Here is a 15,478-nt window from a genome sequence, read left to right as displayed (position 1 = left end):
GTCCCATGATATGTGTTCTTAGACATAAGGCCAGAGATAACTATCAAATAAGGGTGTTTTATCCCAATACGTAATGATGTTATAAATATTTCTGACCTGCTAAGCAGGGACTAAAGAGCTACTTTATTTACTGTGCTAGTCTGAGTTAGTCTCTGTGGATAGTGTCTAATCAGACCCTCTGGCCTGCAGTGAATGCTTATAGCTCAAATAAGACTAAAGGTGCTGCTGGGACTCAGATTCAGTCTACCCCAACTCCGGAGCCCACATTGGTTTCCATCACTATGTGTGACCACCCATTGTATATCTGGCACGATGTCACCAGAAACTTTAGCTAATAGCCAACCTGAGCCTCACAACTCTTGAGTCTTTTTCCTTGAAAATTTTTTTTTCTGGTTTTCTTTATTTTGGGGGGGGGTCACACCTGATTGTGCTCAGGGGTCACTTATGGTAGGAATCAGGAGTCCATACAGGCTGCTAGAGGTTACCTGCATGCAAGTATACTTGCCATCTGTATATTTTTTTCAGTCCCCAAGTGTCTATTTTCATCTAATTTAAGACATGAGGAAATTGAGATTCAGAGAGAATCTTAGCTATGGAAGGTTTATTTTGCAATTTAAAATAATCTGAATGTTGGGCCCGGAGAGATAGCTCAGCGGCGTTTGATTTGCAAGCAGCCGATCCAGGACCAAAGGTGGTTGGTTCGAATCCCGGTGTCCCATATGGTCCCCCGTGCCTGCCAGGAGCTATTTCTGAGCAGACAGCCAGGAGTAACCCCTGAGCACCGCCGGGTGTGACCCAAAACCCCCCAAAAAAACCAAACCAAAACAAACAAACAAACAAAAAAATAATAATCTGAATGCTGAAGAACCTATAGAATTGATCTGGGGCCAAATGTGGGAAAAACCATAATTTTATTACTTTTTTTTTGGGGGGGGGGTTTCTGAGATACACCTGGCAGGTTTCATGAAATCAAGTGGTGCTGGAAATTAAATTTGGATTCACAGCAGGTAAGGCCTGTGTCTAACACCCTGTAATATCTCTCATAGCGACCATAGACTGAGCTGTCTGGAAGAGAGAAAGTGAGGTTAGAGGAGTGGGGATGTCGAAACATTGGGAAGGGAGGGACGGGAAGGGGGAAAGAGAGAGAGAGACAAAAACATCTTGCCTATGCCAGGATTTTTCCTTTTTTAGTTCAGATAGTTGTCAATTACAGGGGGAAGTATCCCAGTCCATGGGGATGTGTCCCAATCCAACTGCATTGGGGTGTCATTGGCCTTTAAAGGTATATTGACTAATTGCCTTACATACATCATCGTGGCTCTGTGATCAGAAATCACTCCTGGCAGACTCAGGGGACCATATGGGATGTGGAAAAAAATGCCCTACCCACTGCGCTATTGCTCTGGCCTCCATCACTTTCTTCTTGAGGTTATCCAGTGACCAAATTCTAGATTTTGTTTTGATTTGGGGGCACACTCAGCAGTGCTCAGGACTTACCTATTTTCCTTTGCTTTGAGGGACCATTGCTAGAGATCAAACCTGGATCAGCAGTATGCAAGGCAAACACCCTACCACTTGTATTTGATCCAGCTCCAGAAATTCAATTGTGTTTATGTGTTTGTACCAGAAGTGCTCTTTTTTTCTTCTTTTTTTGGTTTTTCAGGCCACACCCGTTTGATGTTCAGGGGTTACTCCTGGCTAAGTGCTCAGAAATTGCCCCTGGCTTGGGGGGACCATATGGGACGCCTGGGGAACGAACCACGATCCTTCCTTGGCTAGCGCTTGCAAGGCAGACACCTTACCTCTGGCGCCACCTCGCCAGCCCCAAGTACTCTTAATTATGCTCAAGGATCACTACTGGTGGGCTTGTGGGACCACATGGTGTGCCAGAGATTGAACATAGGTTGGCAACATGTGAGGCAAATGCACAACTGAGTGTATGACTGCTCAGGCCTCTTTGCCTGCTCCTATAGCTTTTATAAAATGTTGATTCTGGAGGCGATAGCAGAGCAGGTAGGGCCTTTGCTTTGCACACGGCCAACCCAGTTTGTGTTCTTGGCATCCCATATGGTCCCCCGAGCCTGCCAGGAGTGATTACTGAGCACAGAGCTAGAAGTCACCCCTAAGCGCCGCCAGGTGTGGCCTCCAAACAAAAAATAATAATTGCTTCTGAATATGTACTCAGGACCACTCTTGGTGGGCTTGGGTAATCATATGGGGTACTAGAAATGGAGTTGGGTTGGCTATGCGTAAGGGAAATGACCATGCCCCCTTCAGGCTTTTAAATTATTGTTTTTAGAGCTCACCCAGCAGTGTTCAGAATTTATTCCTGGTTCTATATTCAAAAATCACTTCTAGGGGCCAGAGTGATAGCAGAGGGTAGAATGTTTGCCCTGTATGCTGCTGACCTGGGTTCGATCCCCGGCACCCCCTATGGTTCCCTGAGTCTGCCAGGAGTAATTTCTGAAATCAGAGCTAGGAATAACCTGAGTGGCACTGGGTGTGGCCCAAAAACAAAAAAGAAGAATCATTTCAAGAGGTGCCTGGGAGACCCTATGGGTGACAGGTATTTAACTTGGGTCAGCAATATGCAAGAAAAGTAAGTGCCTTACCCACTCTACTATGGCTTCTCATTTTTTGCTTTTGTTTTTGTGCCACATCTTGCAGTGCTTGGGTTACTCCTGGCACTGTGGTCAAGAATCACTCCAGGCAGGCTTGGGAGACCATCTGGGATGCCAAGAATTGAATCAAGGCTGGTCACATGCCACTGTATGCCACTCCAGCCCTTAAATCTCATTTTTGATCCTTTCCCACTTTTTCATTAACTAATCCAATTGATGAGTTTTAACCTACTGGAATGGTGGTTCCATGCAGGGGTTCAAGGACATGATGCTGCTCTGGTCCTGCAGTGCCAAGGATTACCTAGATGACCCTGGCAGTTCAAGGCAAACAATTTAGCCCCAGTACAAAACCTCCAGTCTGGCATGTACTTTATTGCTGAGCTACATTCTTCAAAGTAAAATGTTAAAGAGTATAAATACCACAGGATTTGAATTCAGATAGCCTGACTTTAAATCTCAGTTCTTTCAGGGGCCGAAGCAATAGTTCAGTGGATAAGGCATACTTTATGGTCCCTCAAGCCCCACGAGAAGAGACTCCTGAGCTCAGTGTCAGGACAAACCCCTGAGCATGGCCAGGTGTGACCCAAAAATTGAAGAAAAAATAAAAACTTCCTCATAAAATAAAACATCAAAATCAGTTTTTGTTTTGTTTTTGGGTGGTGCTTAGGACTTATTCCTGCCTCTGTGCTCAGGAATCACTTGACATGGAACCATATGGAATGCCAGAGATCAAAGCCAGGTCAGCCGTGCCCACTGTGCTATCACTCTGGCCCCACATCAAACTCAGTTTTTCCATCTGTAATCCTGTTGGAATTTGCCTTGCATATGATGACCCCAGTTCAAATCCTCTGCACCTTATAGGTCCTGAGTACTAGCAGGGGCTATTTCTGAGCACAGAGGTAGGAACAAATCCTGGACACTTGGGTATCTCCCTTCACATAAAAAAATTAATTAGAATGACATTTCACATGATGCTACCACAAAGCTATGATACAAATTAGCTTTCTGTGATGTTTTCTTTTTGTGTGTGTGTGAACTAAAGAGCAGTGGCTTCTAAAATGAAAAAAATAATAGAAAGATAATGCTAAGAGGGGGCTGGGCATGTGGCTCAGTGTTAAAAGTATTTTCGGGGCCGGAGAGATAGCACAGCGGTAGGGCATTTGTCTTGCATACAGAAGGACCATGGTTCGAATCCCTGCATTCCATATGGTCCCTCAAGCCTGCCGGGGGAGATCTCTGAGCGTAGAGCTAGGAGTAGCCCAAGTGCTGCCGGATGTGACCCAAAACCAAAAAAAAAAAAAAAAAGTATTTGCTACTTTGCATGTGTGAGGACCTGGGTTTGGATCCTCAAACAAATAAATAAAATACCAAACCTGGGTTGATCTAAGACAGAGGGCAAAGAGGGAGAAAGGCCAAGAACCAGTTAACATTCAAGGCAACCATGGTCTGGATCAGAGAGATTTGCTGATAATGCCCAGCTTGACTTATAAACCAAAACCAAAGGTAGCAAAGATCTTTGCAGAGAGGTTACACAAAAATACTATGTTTTTATTGGCAACCATTGATATATATATATTATATATATAATTTCTCACAACATTTTACATTCATCCTGCTCCATTCAGGCCTAATGAATTATCAGTTATACATATTAAACTGTACTTTTGAAAAAAATTAAGTTAAAATGCACTATGTAATAGTGCAGACACAAAGTGCAGCTGGCAACTTAACACGCAAAACAACAGTAATGTTGGGAGCCCATTTGGTTTTCCATAAAGTGATGCCCTTTGCTCATCTTTGGCCAGTCCTGGAGCAAACTGCACAACAAATAAGAACGTACCAAGTAGGATGGATGTAGATTAGTTTTACAAGGAGATGCTCCTGTCCTTGTTCTCAGTGATCTGCAGCAGGTCCTACCACATGACCTCCTCTATCACCCAGTTTCCAGGCAAGTGTGCCTGAAGTCTCTGTTTGTCACCAATGTGTATTTGTCTTCAGCCTTTACTGAGGGCAGGGAAGGTCTCAAGCAGAATACCTTTCTTATAAACTCTGATTTTAACACAAACTGCTCGTACCAGCAAAAACTTTTTTTTTTTTTTTTTTTTTTGGTTTTTGGGCCACACCCGGCGGTGCTCAGGGGTTACTCCTGGCTGTCTGCTCAGAAATAGCTCCTGGCAGGCATGGGGGACCATATGGGACACCGGGATTCGAACCAACCACCTTTGGTCCTGGATCGGCTGCTTGCAAGGCAAACGCCGCTGTGCTATCTCTCCGGGCCCAAAAACTTATTTTTGATAAGATATATATGTCTCTGAGGCAGGTGGTCAGAGGAAAGAAAGGTTCCTTGTTACAGGACATGGTACCAGACTTTGGCTGTCACTCCAGTTCCCAAACCAGACTGCCAGAAGGGAGCTACCTAGACAGCAAGAGATTTCAGTTCTCACCTCAATGTGAGAAAGAGCTCCTCTGGAGTTGTAGTTAACTCCTTAGAAATACTGTTTATGGGCATTCCCATTTCTAGGTTTATTACTACTTTTTTAAAATAAGGGCCTCACCCAGTGGTGTTTGGGAGGCCATCTGGTACCAGAACTAAATTCTGGATCATGAGTTCTACCTCTTGAGTTCTCTTCTAGGCCCCGATTCCTACTTTTTTTTTTTTTTTTTTTTAACCCCACAAGCTAGGGAGAAGGCCTACAGACTGGGGCCTACCCAAACCCCATACCTGGTAAGAGCTAGCCTCCAGAATCAAAGAGGGAACCAGAAGCTACCACCCTCCTCCCTGTGCCCCTCCCCCCTAGTGTAGGGAGGGGGGAAAGCCTGAGGACCCCTATAGAGTCCATCTGGCACTCACTTCTGGCCACCTGGGCTGGCACCCAGGAAAGGCCTGACCAATTCCTACTTTTTTTTTTGTGTGTGTGGTTTTTGGGTCATACCCGGCATTGCTCAGGGGTTTTTCCTGGCTCCATGCTCAGAAATTGCTCCTGACAGGCAAGGGGGACCATATGGGACACCGAAATTAGAACTGATGACCTTCTGCATGAGAGGTAAACGCCTTACCACCATGCTATCTCTCTGACCCTAAGGAATATCTTTTTTTGTTTAGTTTTGTTTTTTGGGGCCGCACCGGTTTGATGCTCAGGAGTTACTCCTGGCTAAGCACTCAGAAATTGCCCCTGGCTTGGGAGACCATATGGGACACGGGGGGATCGAACCTCGGTTCTTCCTTGGCTAGCGCTTGCAAGGCAGACACCTTACCTCTAGCGCCACCTTGCTGGCCCCCAATTCCTACTTTTTTTTTTTTTTTTTGGGTCACACCTGGCAGTGCTCAGGGGTTACTCCTGGCTGTCTGCTCAGAAATAGCTCCTGGCAGGCACGGGGGACCATATGGGACACCGGGATTCGAACCAACCACCTTTGGTCCTGGATCGGCTGCTTGCAAGGCTAACACCGCTGTGCTATCTCTCCGGGCCCCCAATTCCTACTTTTAAGTGAACTTCTTACCTATATATATAGGTAAGATAAAAGGGACATCAACATTTTTTTTTTTTGGTTTTTCGGGCCACACCATTTGATGCTCAGGGGTTACTCCTGGCTAAGCGCTCAGAAATTGCCCCTGGCTTGGGGGAACCATATGGAATGCTAGGATCTCAAACCGAAGTCCTTCCTTGGCTAGCGCTTGCAAGGCAGACACCTTACCTCTAGCGCCACCTCACCGGCCCCAACATTTTTTTTTTTTCTGGCCACAGCTGGTGATGCTCAGGGGTTACTCCTGGCTCTGCGCTCAGTAATTGCTCCTGGCTAGGGGGACCATATGGATGCTGAGGATCTAACCAGGTCATCCTGGATCTGCCCCCTGTAAGGCAAACGCCCTAGAAGAACATCAACATATGTAAGAGGAACTTAAAACTCTGGCCTTAGGATGCTAGCATACCTATTTCAAGTGGAGGAAGAGGGCCTCTGGAAAAAAAAAACCCAGACCCTGAAGTTGATTATCTTCCAGGATCAACTCATATTGCCATTCACTGCCATAAACAGTTATGAGTAAGTGGGTTTTCTAAGAATCAGACACAGCATGAGCCGGTGTAGTAACTATGTCCAATGACTGATTACTTTCCATATGCTCAATGTATGTGCCCACAAAGGCACTGATCATGCACTGGGCATGAACCTTTTTTTTTTTTTTTTTTTTTTTTTTGGTTTTTGGGCCACACCCAGCGGTGCTCAGGGGTTACTCCTGGCTGTCTGCTCAGAAATAGCTCCTGGCAGGCACAGGGGACCATATGGGACACCGGGATTCAAACCAACCACCTTTGGTCCTGGGTCAGCTGCTTGCAAGGCAAATGCCGCTGTGTTATCTCTCCGGGCCCTGGGCATGAACCTTTTAACAAGAGGGTGTCCAGCGCGTCTTTCTAAGATGCTTGGATGGTACGGACGGGAAACAGACTGAGTCATTGGCAAGGGAAATGCTTTCCACCTTCCCCTTGCTCCCATTCTAGAAGACTGTCTATCCCTACTGAGGCAGGTGTTGGTAACTGGGCCAGGGCATTTTCATCAGAAAGCATCTTTAATGTTCTTGAGCTGGCGCACAGCCAGATCCACAGGGAGGCTGAACTTGAGGCTGCTAAGGCGACTGAGCAGGTTGAGGGCGCTCTCAAAGCCTGTGTGTGCCATGTAGCTCCAGGGCTGGTAGTGGGTCTCAATGAGTGACCCTGATTTGCAAATGAGGTTCATCCAGGACACGAGGCGCTGCTCATTCAACGCCATGCACACTAAGGCCTTCAACTCCGAGTCTGCACTGCGCTTAAAAGGGTCATGTTCGGTCAGCACCATGTGGATGGCTGTCAACAGACTCTGTTTGGGGGTCACCACATTGCCTCCCACAACAGGCAGGGCGAAGGACTGGGAGAGCTTCCGGGCTGGGGATTCCACGTAAGCACGACCGTTCTTAGCGTGGTAGTACTTTACAAAGAGCTCCCAGGGATGCATGGCCTCTGGGGCCGAGGAGAAGGAGGGCAGCAAGCAAGCAATGGGGGCCATGACCAGGCTCATTCCTGGGGAGGAGGGGTACAGCCCGTGGGCCAGCAGGTCCCTCACTGCCACCGTCAGCTCCTTCCGCACAGCTGTGGTCAGCTCATCCTTGCCTCCCAGAGAGAGGTCCTGGAGGTTGGCTGAAGTGATGACGTGGCCGTGTGGCTGATGTCGCAAGGCGAGCTGCTTCACTCGGTCAACAGACACCTCCAGCTTTTTGAGCAAGGGCGAGTAGTCTGTGTCGACCTGGTCTTTTTGCCACAGGGATTGTGGGATCTGGCCTGTGGCACAACCAAACTGGCTAACAGCAAATATCTGGAGCACGGCCAGCGCTCGGCGCATCAGGTGCAGCCCAGTCTCCCGAGCTCTCTTCACATCTTCTGCTTTTGCTGTTCAGAAACATAAGAAAGACACTCAATAGGGATGCACAGGGTCATTCAACAAGTCACAAGTTGAGATCATGACTTGCTTCGGAACTATAGTGTAAGTCTCAGAGTAGGCCAAGAATCATCTAAAATGTGGCTGACTTGTTTTTAGTGTGGGTGTGGTGTTTGTCAATGGCTTCATTGAGATAAATGAATAGAAAATGCATCTATTTTAAAAGTGTACAAGCAGGGACTAGGGAGATGGCTCAAAGAGTTAGAGCACATATGCTACTTTTACTAGGCCTCGGGTTCCATCTCTGGCACCAAATGATCCCTAGTAGTTCTGGGAACAGAGCATTCAACCCTCTGGCTAGACTTAATATTGCTGGGAGTGGCCTCAGGTCTCCTTAGAACTACTTGAGAGGGTCCTCCACTGCAGTAAATAATGTATTTAAACAATGTAAAATACTTGTAGTACATTTAGTCATGTGTGTCCCAGCACCAGCATTTTCCATTCTCCACTTTTCAAAGTGCCTGGCCTGAGATCCCTCTGAATCTCTTTCCTCTACAGAAAGTTGGACTTACTTTTACTATTTCCTGGGGGCTGTCTGCTGCTGCTGCCAGTTCTCATGGATCCATTCACTGCCTTTCCTCCAGTCTTGCACTCACAGTGCCCACTATCTGACGGTCCAGGGCTTCCCACTTCATCTGCAATCAGATGTTACAAGGAAGAGATACTTATTGATATCCTTTATGGCAGAGGTCTCAAACTCAATTTACCTGGGGCCGCAGGAGGCAAAGTCGGGGTGATCCTTGAGTGCAAAGTCAGTAGTTAGCCTTGAGCATTGGGGGGTGTGACCCAAACAACTAAAACAAAACAAAACGAGATTCCTCTAGGGCAGGGCCACAAAATGTACGGAGGGCCGCAAACGGCCTGCGGGCCGCGAATTTAGACCCCTGCTTTATGGCATATTTATCAAGGGAAAACATTTATTAGTGCTTGTTACATGACAAAATTCTAACATACAGTCTTTTTTTTTTTTTTTTTTTTTTTTGGTTTTTGGGCCACACCCGGTAACGCTCAGGGGTTACTCCTGGCTATGAGCTCAGAAGTTGCTCCTGGCTTGGGGGACCATATGGATCGAACCATGGTCCGTCCAAGGCTAGTGCAGGCAAGGCAGGCACCTTACCTCTAGCGCCACCGCCCGGCCCCAACATACAGTCTTAACTGTGTGGAACAATGACTGGCATATAGTATCTGGCTTAATTAAATATTTACTGAGTCAAACAGTATGAATCATTACTTAATAGAATACAGAGGTTAGTAATCTGTTCAAGGAAACAAGGCCAGTAAGTGGCAGAACTAGGATTTCACTGCATGGCTTTTATTTTATCTATCTATCTATCTATCTATCTATCTATCTATCTATCTATCTATCTATCTATCTATCTATCATCTATCTATCTATCATCTATCTATCTATCTATCTATCTATCTACCTACCTACCTACCTACCTACCTACCTACCTACTATCTATCTATCTACATACCTACCTATCTATCTATCTATCTATCTATCTATCTATCTATCTATCTATCTATCTATCTATCTATCTATCTATCTATTGGTTTTTGGGCCACACCCGGCGGTGCTCAGGAGTTACTCCTGGCTGTCTGCTTAGAAATTGCTCCTGGCAGGCATGGGAGACCATATGGGACGCCAGAATTCGAACCAACCACCTTACGTCCTGGATCGGCTGCTTCAGGGCAAACACCGCTGTGCTATCTCTCTGGCCCTCATGGCTTTTAAATACATGCTTTTCCACTCTATGATACAGATTCCTTACTGATTATCAAGCCTCTTAAATAACTAGTGTATTAAGAACTGGTCCCTGAGGTAGTTCTTTTCAGAATACATTTATTACAACCCCTGCCCACACTTCTTTCCCATCCCTTTCTCTGACCTTGGATGAAGCTGATGAACATCTCAAGGTCTCGGATCTGAGTTTTCAGCTGCTCGACCAGCTGCTCTTTCACTCGGGCTGGGTTGACAATCTGTGCCACGGCGGCATCCACACGCTGCCGAAGCTCATCAGTGGACAAGGAGCTGAGGTCCTCGTTCAGGTTCATGTCCAGTTTCTTTATTAATTCATCTATAATTACCTAGTAAGACCAGATCAGTAAGTATAACCTTATAACCTTTGGAGTCTTCAGGGATGTTAGGGGAACTATTCTTTCTATACTGAAATCAGCTAAGAGAACTCTCAGTATGTGAGGGAATCTATGTTCCTGTCAATGATCAGGGAGAAGAGGACAGAGACCCGTTGCTTCTCTTAAGAGTAGTAACATGTGGGCTGTAGTGACTGTACAGTTTGTAGGGCATTTGTCTTGTATGTGGATGACCCAGGTTCAGTCCCTGACATCCCATATGGTTCCCCGAGTCTGCCAGGATTGATCTCTGAATGCAGAGGCAAGAGTTTACTCTGTGCACCAAAAAAAAGAAAGAACAACAAGAAGGGCTGGAGTGATAGTACACTGGTAAAGAGTTTCTCTTGCATGCAGATGACCTGGGTTTGATCCCTGGAGTCCTTTCTTATTCCCTGAGCATGCCAGGATTGATTCCAGAGTGTAGAGTCAGACCAGAAGTAAACCTGAGCTTCACTGGGTTTGGCCCAAAAACTTAAAACAAAAATAAAAACAGGAGCCGGAAAGAAAGCATAGAGGTAGGGTGTTTGCCTTGCATGCAGAAGGACGTAGTTCGAATCTCAGCATCCCATATGGTCCCCCGAGCCTGCCAGGAGCGATTTCTGAGCATAGAGTCAGGAATAGCCCCTGAGTGCTGCCAGGTGTGACCCAAAAACAAAACAAAAAATAGTACGTAGAATGTTTGTCTTGCACATAGCCAACCTGAGTTCAATTCCCGGCATCCCATATGGCACTCCTGAGCAGAGCCAGGAATACAACCTGATCATAGTCAGGTATGGCCCAGGTATGGTATTTAGCTCACACCCGGCAGCGCTAAGGGATCACTCCTGGCTCTGTGCTCAGAAGTTGCTCCTGGCAGACTTGGGGGACCATATGGGATGCTGGAATTCAAACTACGTCCTTCTGCATGTTTCGTGTTGGCCACATGCAAGGTGTTTAAACACCTTACCACTATGCTGTTGCTCCAGCCAATCAATGTGTATTGCTAGAAACAATTCAAAACCCAGATGATCTAATTCTAGCTTAGCTAGGAAAATAGTCATATAACAGGGTGACATCAAAAGGTAAAAGAGGCTATACCTGTTTCTGCCAGCAGATTTACCTGTCTGTTCAGATCTTACTTAAATACTGTACAGTTGTGTATCCCTTAATAATGTTTTCATCCAGGATGGGCTGTATATTCATGTTGGTGTCAACAGGCTATACCAACTGAGCCTCGGTCAGGGCTTCTTTAACCTTTCCTACTTTTTTTTTTTTTTTGGAGGGGGAGCCACATCCAGTGACACTCCGGTTACTCCTAGCGATGCACTCAGAAATTGCTCCTGGCTTGGGGGACCATATGGAATGCTGGGGATCAAACCGAGGTCCATCCTGGGTCAGTCGCATACAAGGCAAGCACCCTATCACTGCGCTACCATTCTGGACCCAATTGTTTATTTTTTTTGGTTTTGTTTTGGGGCACTAACCAGTGGTGTTCAGAGATTACTTCTGGCAAGGCTTGGGGAACCATATGCAGTACCAGGGACCCAACCTGGGTCAGCTGGATACAAAATAAGTATTCTACCCAATGTATTATTGCTCTGGCTCCAACCTTTCTTTCCACTTGTGACTCCTTTATGCCTGAGAAAAAAATTATTTTGGAGGGGCTGGAGGAATAACTTAACAGCTAGGTGTTTGCCTAGCATGCAGCCAAACCAGGATGGATGGTGGTTTGATTCCCGGCATCCCACATGGTCCCCCATGTCTGCCAGAAGCGATTTCTGAGCACAGAGCCAAGAGTAACCCTTGACTTTGCTGTTGTGATCCAAAAACAAAACAAACAAACAAACAAACAAAAAAAAGAATTTAGACCATGTTAGCCGTGTTGAGGGCTTACTCCTGGTTCTGCTCTCAAGGGACCATATGGGATACCAGAGAGCAAAGCCAGGTTGGGTGTGTGCAAGAAAAGTCCCTACCTGCTGTACTATGCTCTGGCTCTAGAAATTTTTACTTTTTGTTGGGAAGGACATGCCTGGAGGTACTCAGGGCTTAACCCTAGCTCTGTGCTCAGGGATCACTCTTGGCAGGGCTCAGGAACCATATGCCATGGTGAAGATCATACTGGAGTTTAGCCACATGCAAAGAAATTGCCTTAACTCCTGTATTCTCTCTCCAGTCCTGCATCTGAGAATTTTTTATACAATCCTGGGATATAGGTATATAAAATAGAAACATATCATATCATTATATCATCAAATATTTACTAATGATAAGCAGCAAAATCGAGTTTAAGAAACGTGGGCTTGGGACTGGAGAGATAGCATGGAGGTAAGGAGGTAAGGTGTTTGCTTTGCAAGCAGAAGGTCATTGGTTCTAATTCCGGCATCTCATATGGTCCCCTGAGCCTGCCAGGAGTGATTTCTGAGCATAAAGCCAGGAGTAACCCCTGAGTGCTGCCGGTGTGACCCAAAAACCAAAAACCAAAAAAAAAGAAGCTTGGGCTAGGATGGAGCAATAGCACAGCAGATAGCCTTGCATGTTGCTAACCTTGTTTTGGTCCCATATAAGAGCAAAATTGCCCTTTGACTGAAGCTAGCAAAGGAATTTTCCGAAAGGCCAAGGAGCATGGAGCTTGGAGCGACTGCCCTATGAATACTGGAAGAGACAGATGGCCTGAGGAAGTAGTGGGGCCACATCAGGTGCCTGCTTACCCGCTGTCTTTCCAAAACCATGGATTGTGGTAAGGAGTCATAACTGCCCTCTTGATAGGCAAATGTTTCCAGGTCATCCAGCTGGGTTTTGAGCTGCAGTATCAATTCCTTCTGTTTCTCTCGTTGTGTTTCCAGCCGTTCTTGTTTCTCCTGCTCACTCTAAGACAAGAATATACTTTAGTTTTTTTTTTTATTATTTATTTATTTATTTATTTTGTTTTTTGGGCCACACCCGGTGGTGCTCAGGGATTACTCCTGGCTGTCTGCTCAGAAACAGCTCCTGGCAGGCACAGGGGACCATATGGGATACCTTTGGTCCTGGATCGGCTGCTTGCAAGGCAAACGCCGCTGTGCTATCTCTCCGGGCCCACTTTAGTTTATTTTGTAGGAAAATAATAATTCAGGGCACATTGAAAAAAATTGGGAGTGGGGGCATAGCTAGCAGGGCTCAGGGCTTATCCTGGCTCTGTACTCAGGGATCATATCAGGTAGGACTTCGGAGAACCGTATGTGGTTCTGGAGACCTGCTCCTGCATTTTAAATTCTGAAAGTATTACACCGAGGTCTGGAGAGAGACTTGACAGTAGAGGGCATGTAGGAGGTTTGGGTCAGATCCCTAGCACTGCATGGTCCCCTGAGTATCTAGTGGAGCACAGATAGGCCCAGAGCACCACCTGGTGTGGTCCCCAAACAAAAGATCAATTCTTTGGGCCAGAATGATAGCACAGCAGTAGGGCATTTGCCTTACACACTGCCAACACGGGATGGACCTGGATTTGATCCCTGGCATCCCATATGGTCCCCTGAGCCTGCCAGAAGCAGATTTCTGAGTGTAGAGAGCCAGGAGTAACTCCTGAGTGCTGCCAGTGTGGCCCAAAAACCAAAAATAGGAGCCGGAGAGATAGCAAGGAGGTAGGGTGTTTGCCTTTTATGCAGAAGGATGGTGGTTCGAATCCTGGCATCCCATATGGTCCCTGAGCCTGCCAGAAGCAATTTCTTTTTTTTTTTTTTTTTTTTTTTTTTTTTGTGGTTTTTGGGTCACACCCGGCAGTGCTCAGGGGTTATTCCTGGCTCCAGGCTCAGAAATTGCTCCTGGCAGGCACGGGAGGACCATATATGGGACGCCGGGATTCGAACCGATGACCTCCTGCATGAGAGGCAAACGCCTTACCTCCATGCTATCTCTCCGGCCCCCAGAAGCAATTTCTGAGCGTAGAGCCAGGAGTAACCCCTGAGCACAGCCAGGTAAGACCCAAAATCCAAAAAAAACAAGAACAAACAAAAATACCCTAAATAATTTAAAGAGTTAAGAGGTGCAGGGGCTGGAGAGATAGCATGAAGGTAGGGCGTTTGCATTACATGCAGAAGGTCGGTGGTTCGAATCCCTGCATCCCATATGGTCCCCCGTGCCTGCCAGGGGCTATTTCTTTTTCTTTTCTTTTCTTTTTTTTCTTCTTTTTTTGGGTCATACTCATACCCGGCAGTGCTCAGGGGTTACTCCTGGCTCCACGCTCAGAAATCGCTCCTGGCAGGCTCGAACCAATGACCTTCTACATGAAAGGCAAACACCTTACCTTCATGCTATCGCTCAGTACCCACCAGGGGCTATTTCTGAGCGCAGAGCCAGGAATAGCCCCTGAGCGCTGCCGGGTGTGTGACCCCAAAACAAAAACAAAACAAAACAAAAAGATTACAGATTTCCGCTGCATTCCAGCAGGGAAAAGGGATCCCCTCTAATTTCCAAGGATTTCAATCCAATTTGCCTTACCCGCTGGTTTTCTCCATCCCTAGGGTCGGGGTGCTTGCCGGCCAACACCCCCCACCCCCATGCAGAAAGGACCTAGGCCTCTCCGTCCTCTCTCCAGCATCTATTTCGCACGCTCATGATGCGCACCTCACCACCCTGCACCTGCAGATGCACCTGTCCCCCCCATCTGCAAGGTGATGGGGGCGCGGGGCCCCCATAAACTTGGGCCGACGATGCCCAAGGACGATGCCCAGCGCACCTGCCGCTCCTCGCCCCGCAGCCGCGGCGGGTCCCCCAGGGGCAGCCCGTGGCCGTCTGGGTGGTCGTCGTCGTGGTCGTCGTCGGGGCCCCCGTACCCCAAGACGTGCGGGCAGCCGCGGAAGGCGAAGTCCTCGAGCTCGCGCAGGAGCCTCGGCTGCTCGGCCGGCGAACCGCGCACCACCTGGCGCAGGCGGAACTGCACCTGCGCGAAGTGCGACGACAGCGCGAGCAGCGCCGAGTCCAGCCGCCGCCGCTCGGCCCGCAGCCGCCGCAGCGTGCGGCCCGGGGAGCCCGGCGGGGAGCCCGGGCCCGGATCCCCAGGCCCGCCCTCGGCCGCCGCCCCTGCCGCCGCCGCCGCCGCTTCCGAGAAGGCCGCCGCCCCCGGCTCGGCCTCCGCCTCCGCCACCGCCCCGACGGGGGCCCAGCGCACCGCCTCGCACGGCGGCAGCGACTCCTCTTCCTCCTCCTCTCCGTCCTCTCCGTCCCTTTTGACCTCGGGCGCCACGGCCGCCGCAGCTGTCACCGGCTCCGCAGCTGTTGCCACGGCCGCCATCTTTGCG

The 15,478-nt window shown here is 47.8% G+C and overlaps 1 protein-coding gene across 1 annotated transcript; it reads right to left on the bottom strand.

The window, feature by feature from the left end:
* Positions 1-7,166: 7,166 nt before the first annotated feature.
* Positions 7,167-15,471, bottom strand: RUNDC1 (RUN domain containing 1). Its single transcript, XM_049781742.1, has 5 exons — positions 14,890-15,471; positions 12,911-13,069; positions 9,980-10,178; positions 8,600-8,722; positions 7,167-8,038 (listed from the first exon to the last, which is right to left on the bottom strand). The coding sequence occupies exons 1-5, from the start codon at positions 15,469-15,471 to the stop codon at positions 7,173-7,175; spliced, it is 1,929 nt and encodes a 642-aa protein (XP_049637699.1). The 3' UTR covers positions 7,167-7,172.
* Between the last annotated feature and the right edge of the window lie 7 nt (positions 15,472-15,478).

Source organism: Suncus etruscus, chromosome 1, assembly GCF_024139225.1.
Source record: "Suncus etruscus isolate mSunEtr1 chromosome 1, mSunEtr1.pri.cur, whole genome shotgun sequence".
In the NCBI taxonomy this organism is placed as follows: domain Eukaryota; kingdom Metazoa; phylum Chordata; class Mammalia; order Eulipotyphla; family Soricidae; genus Suncus; species Suncus etruscus.
This window is presented reverse-complemented; position numbering and strand designations above follow the sequence as displayed.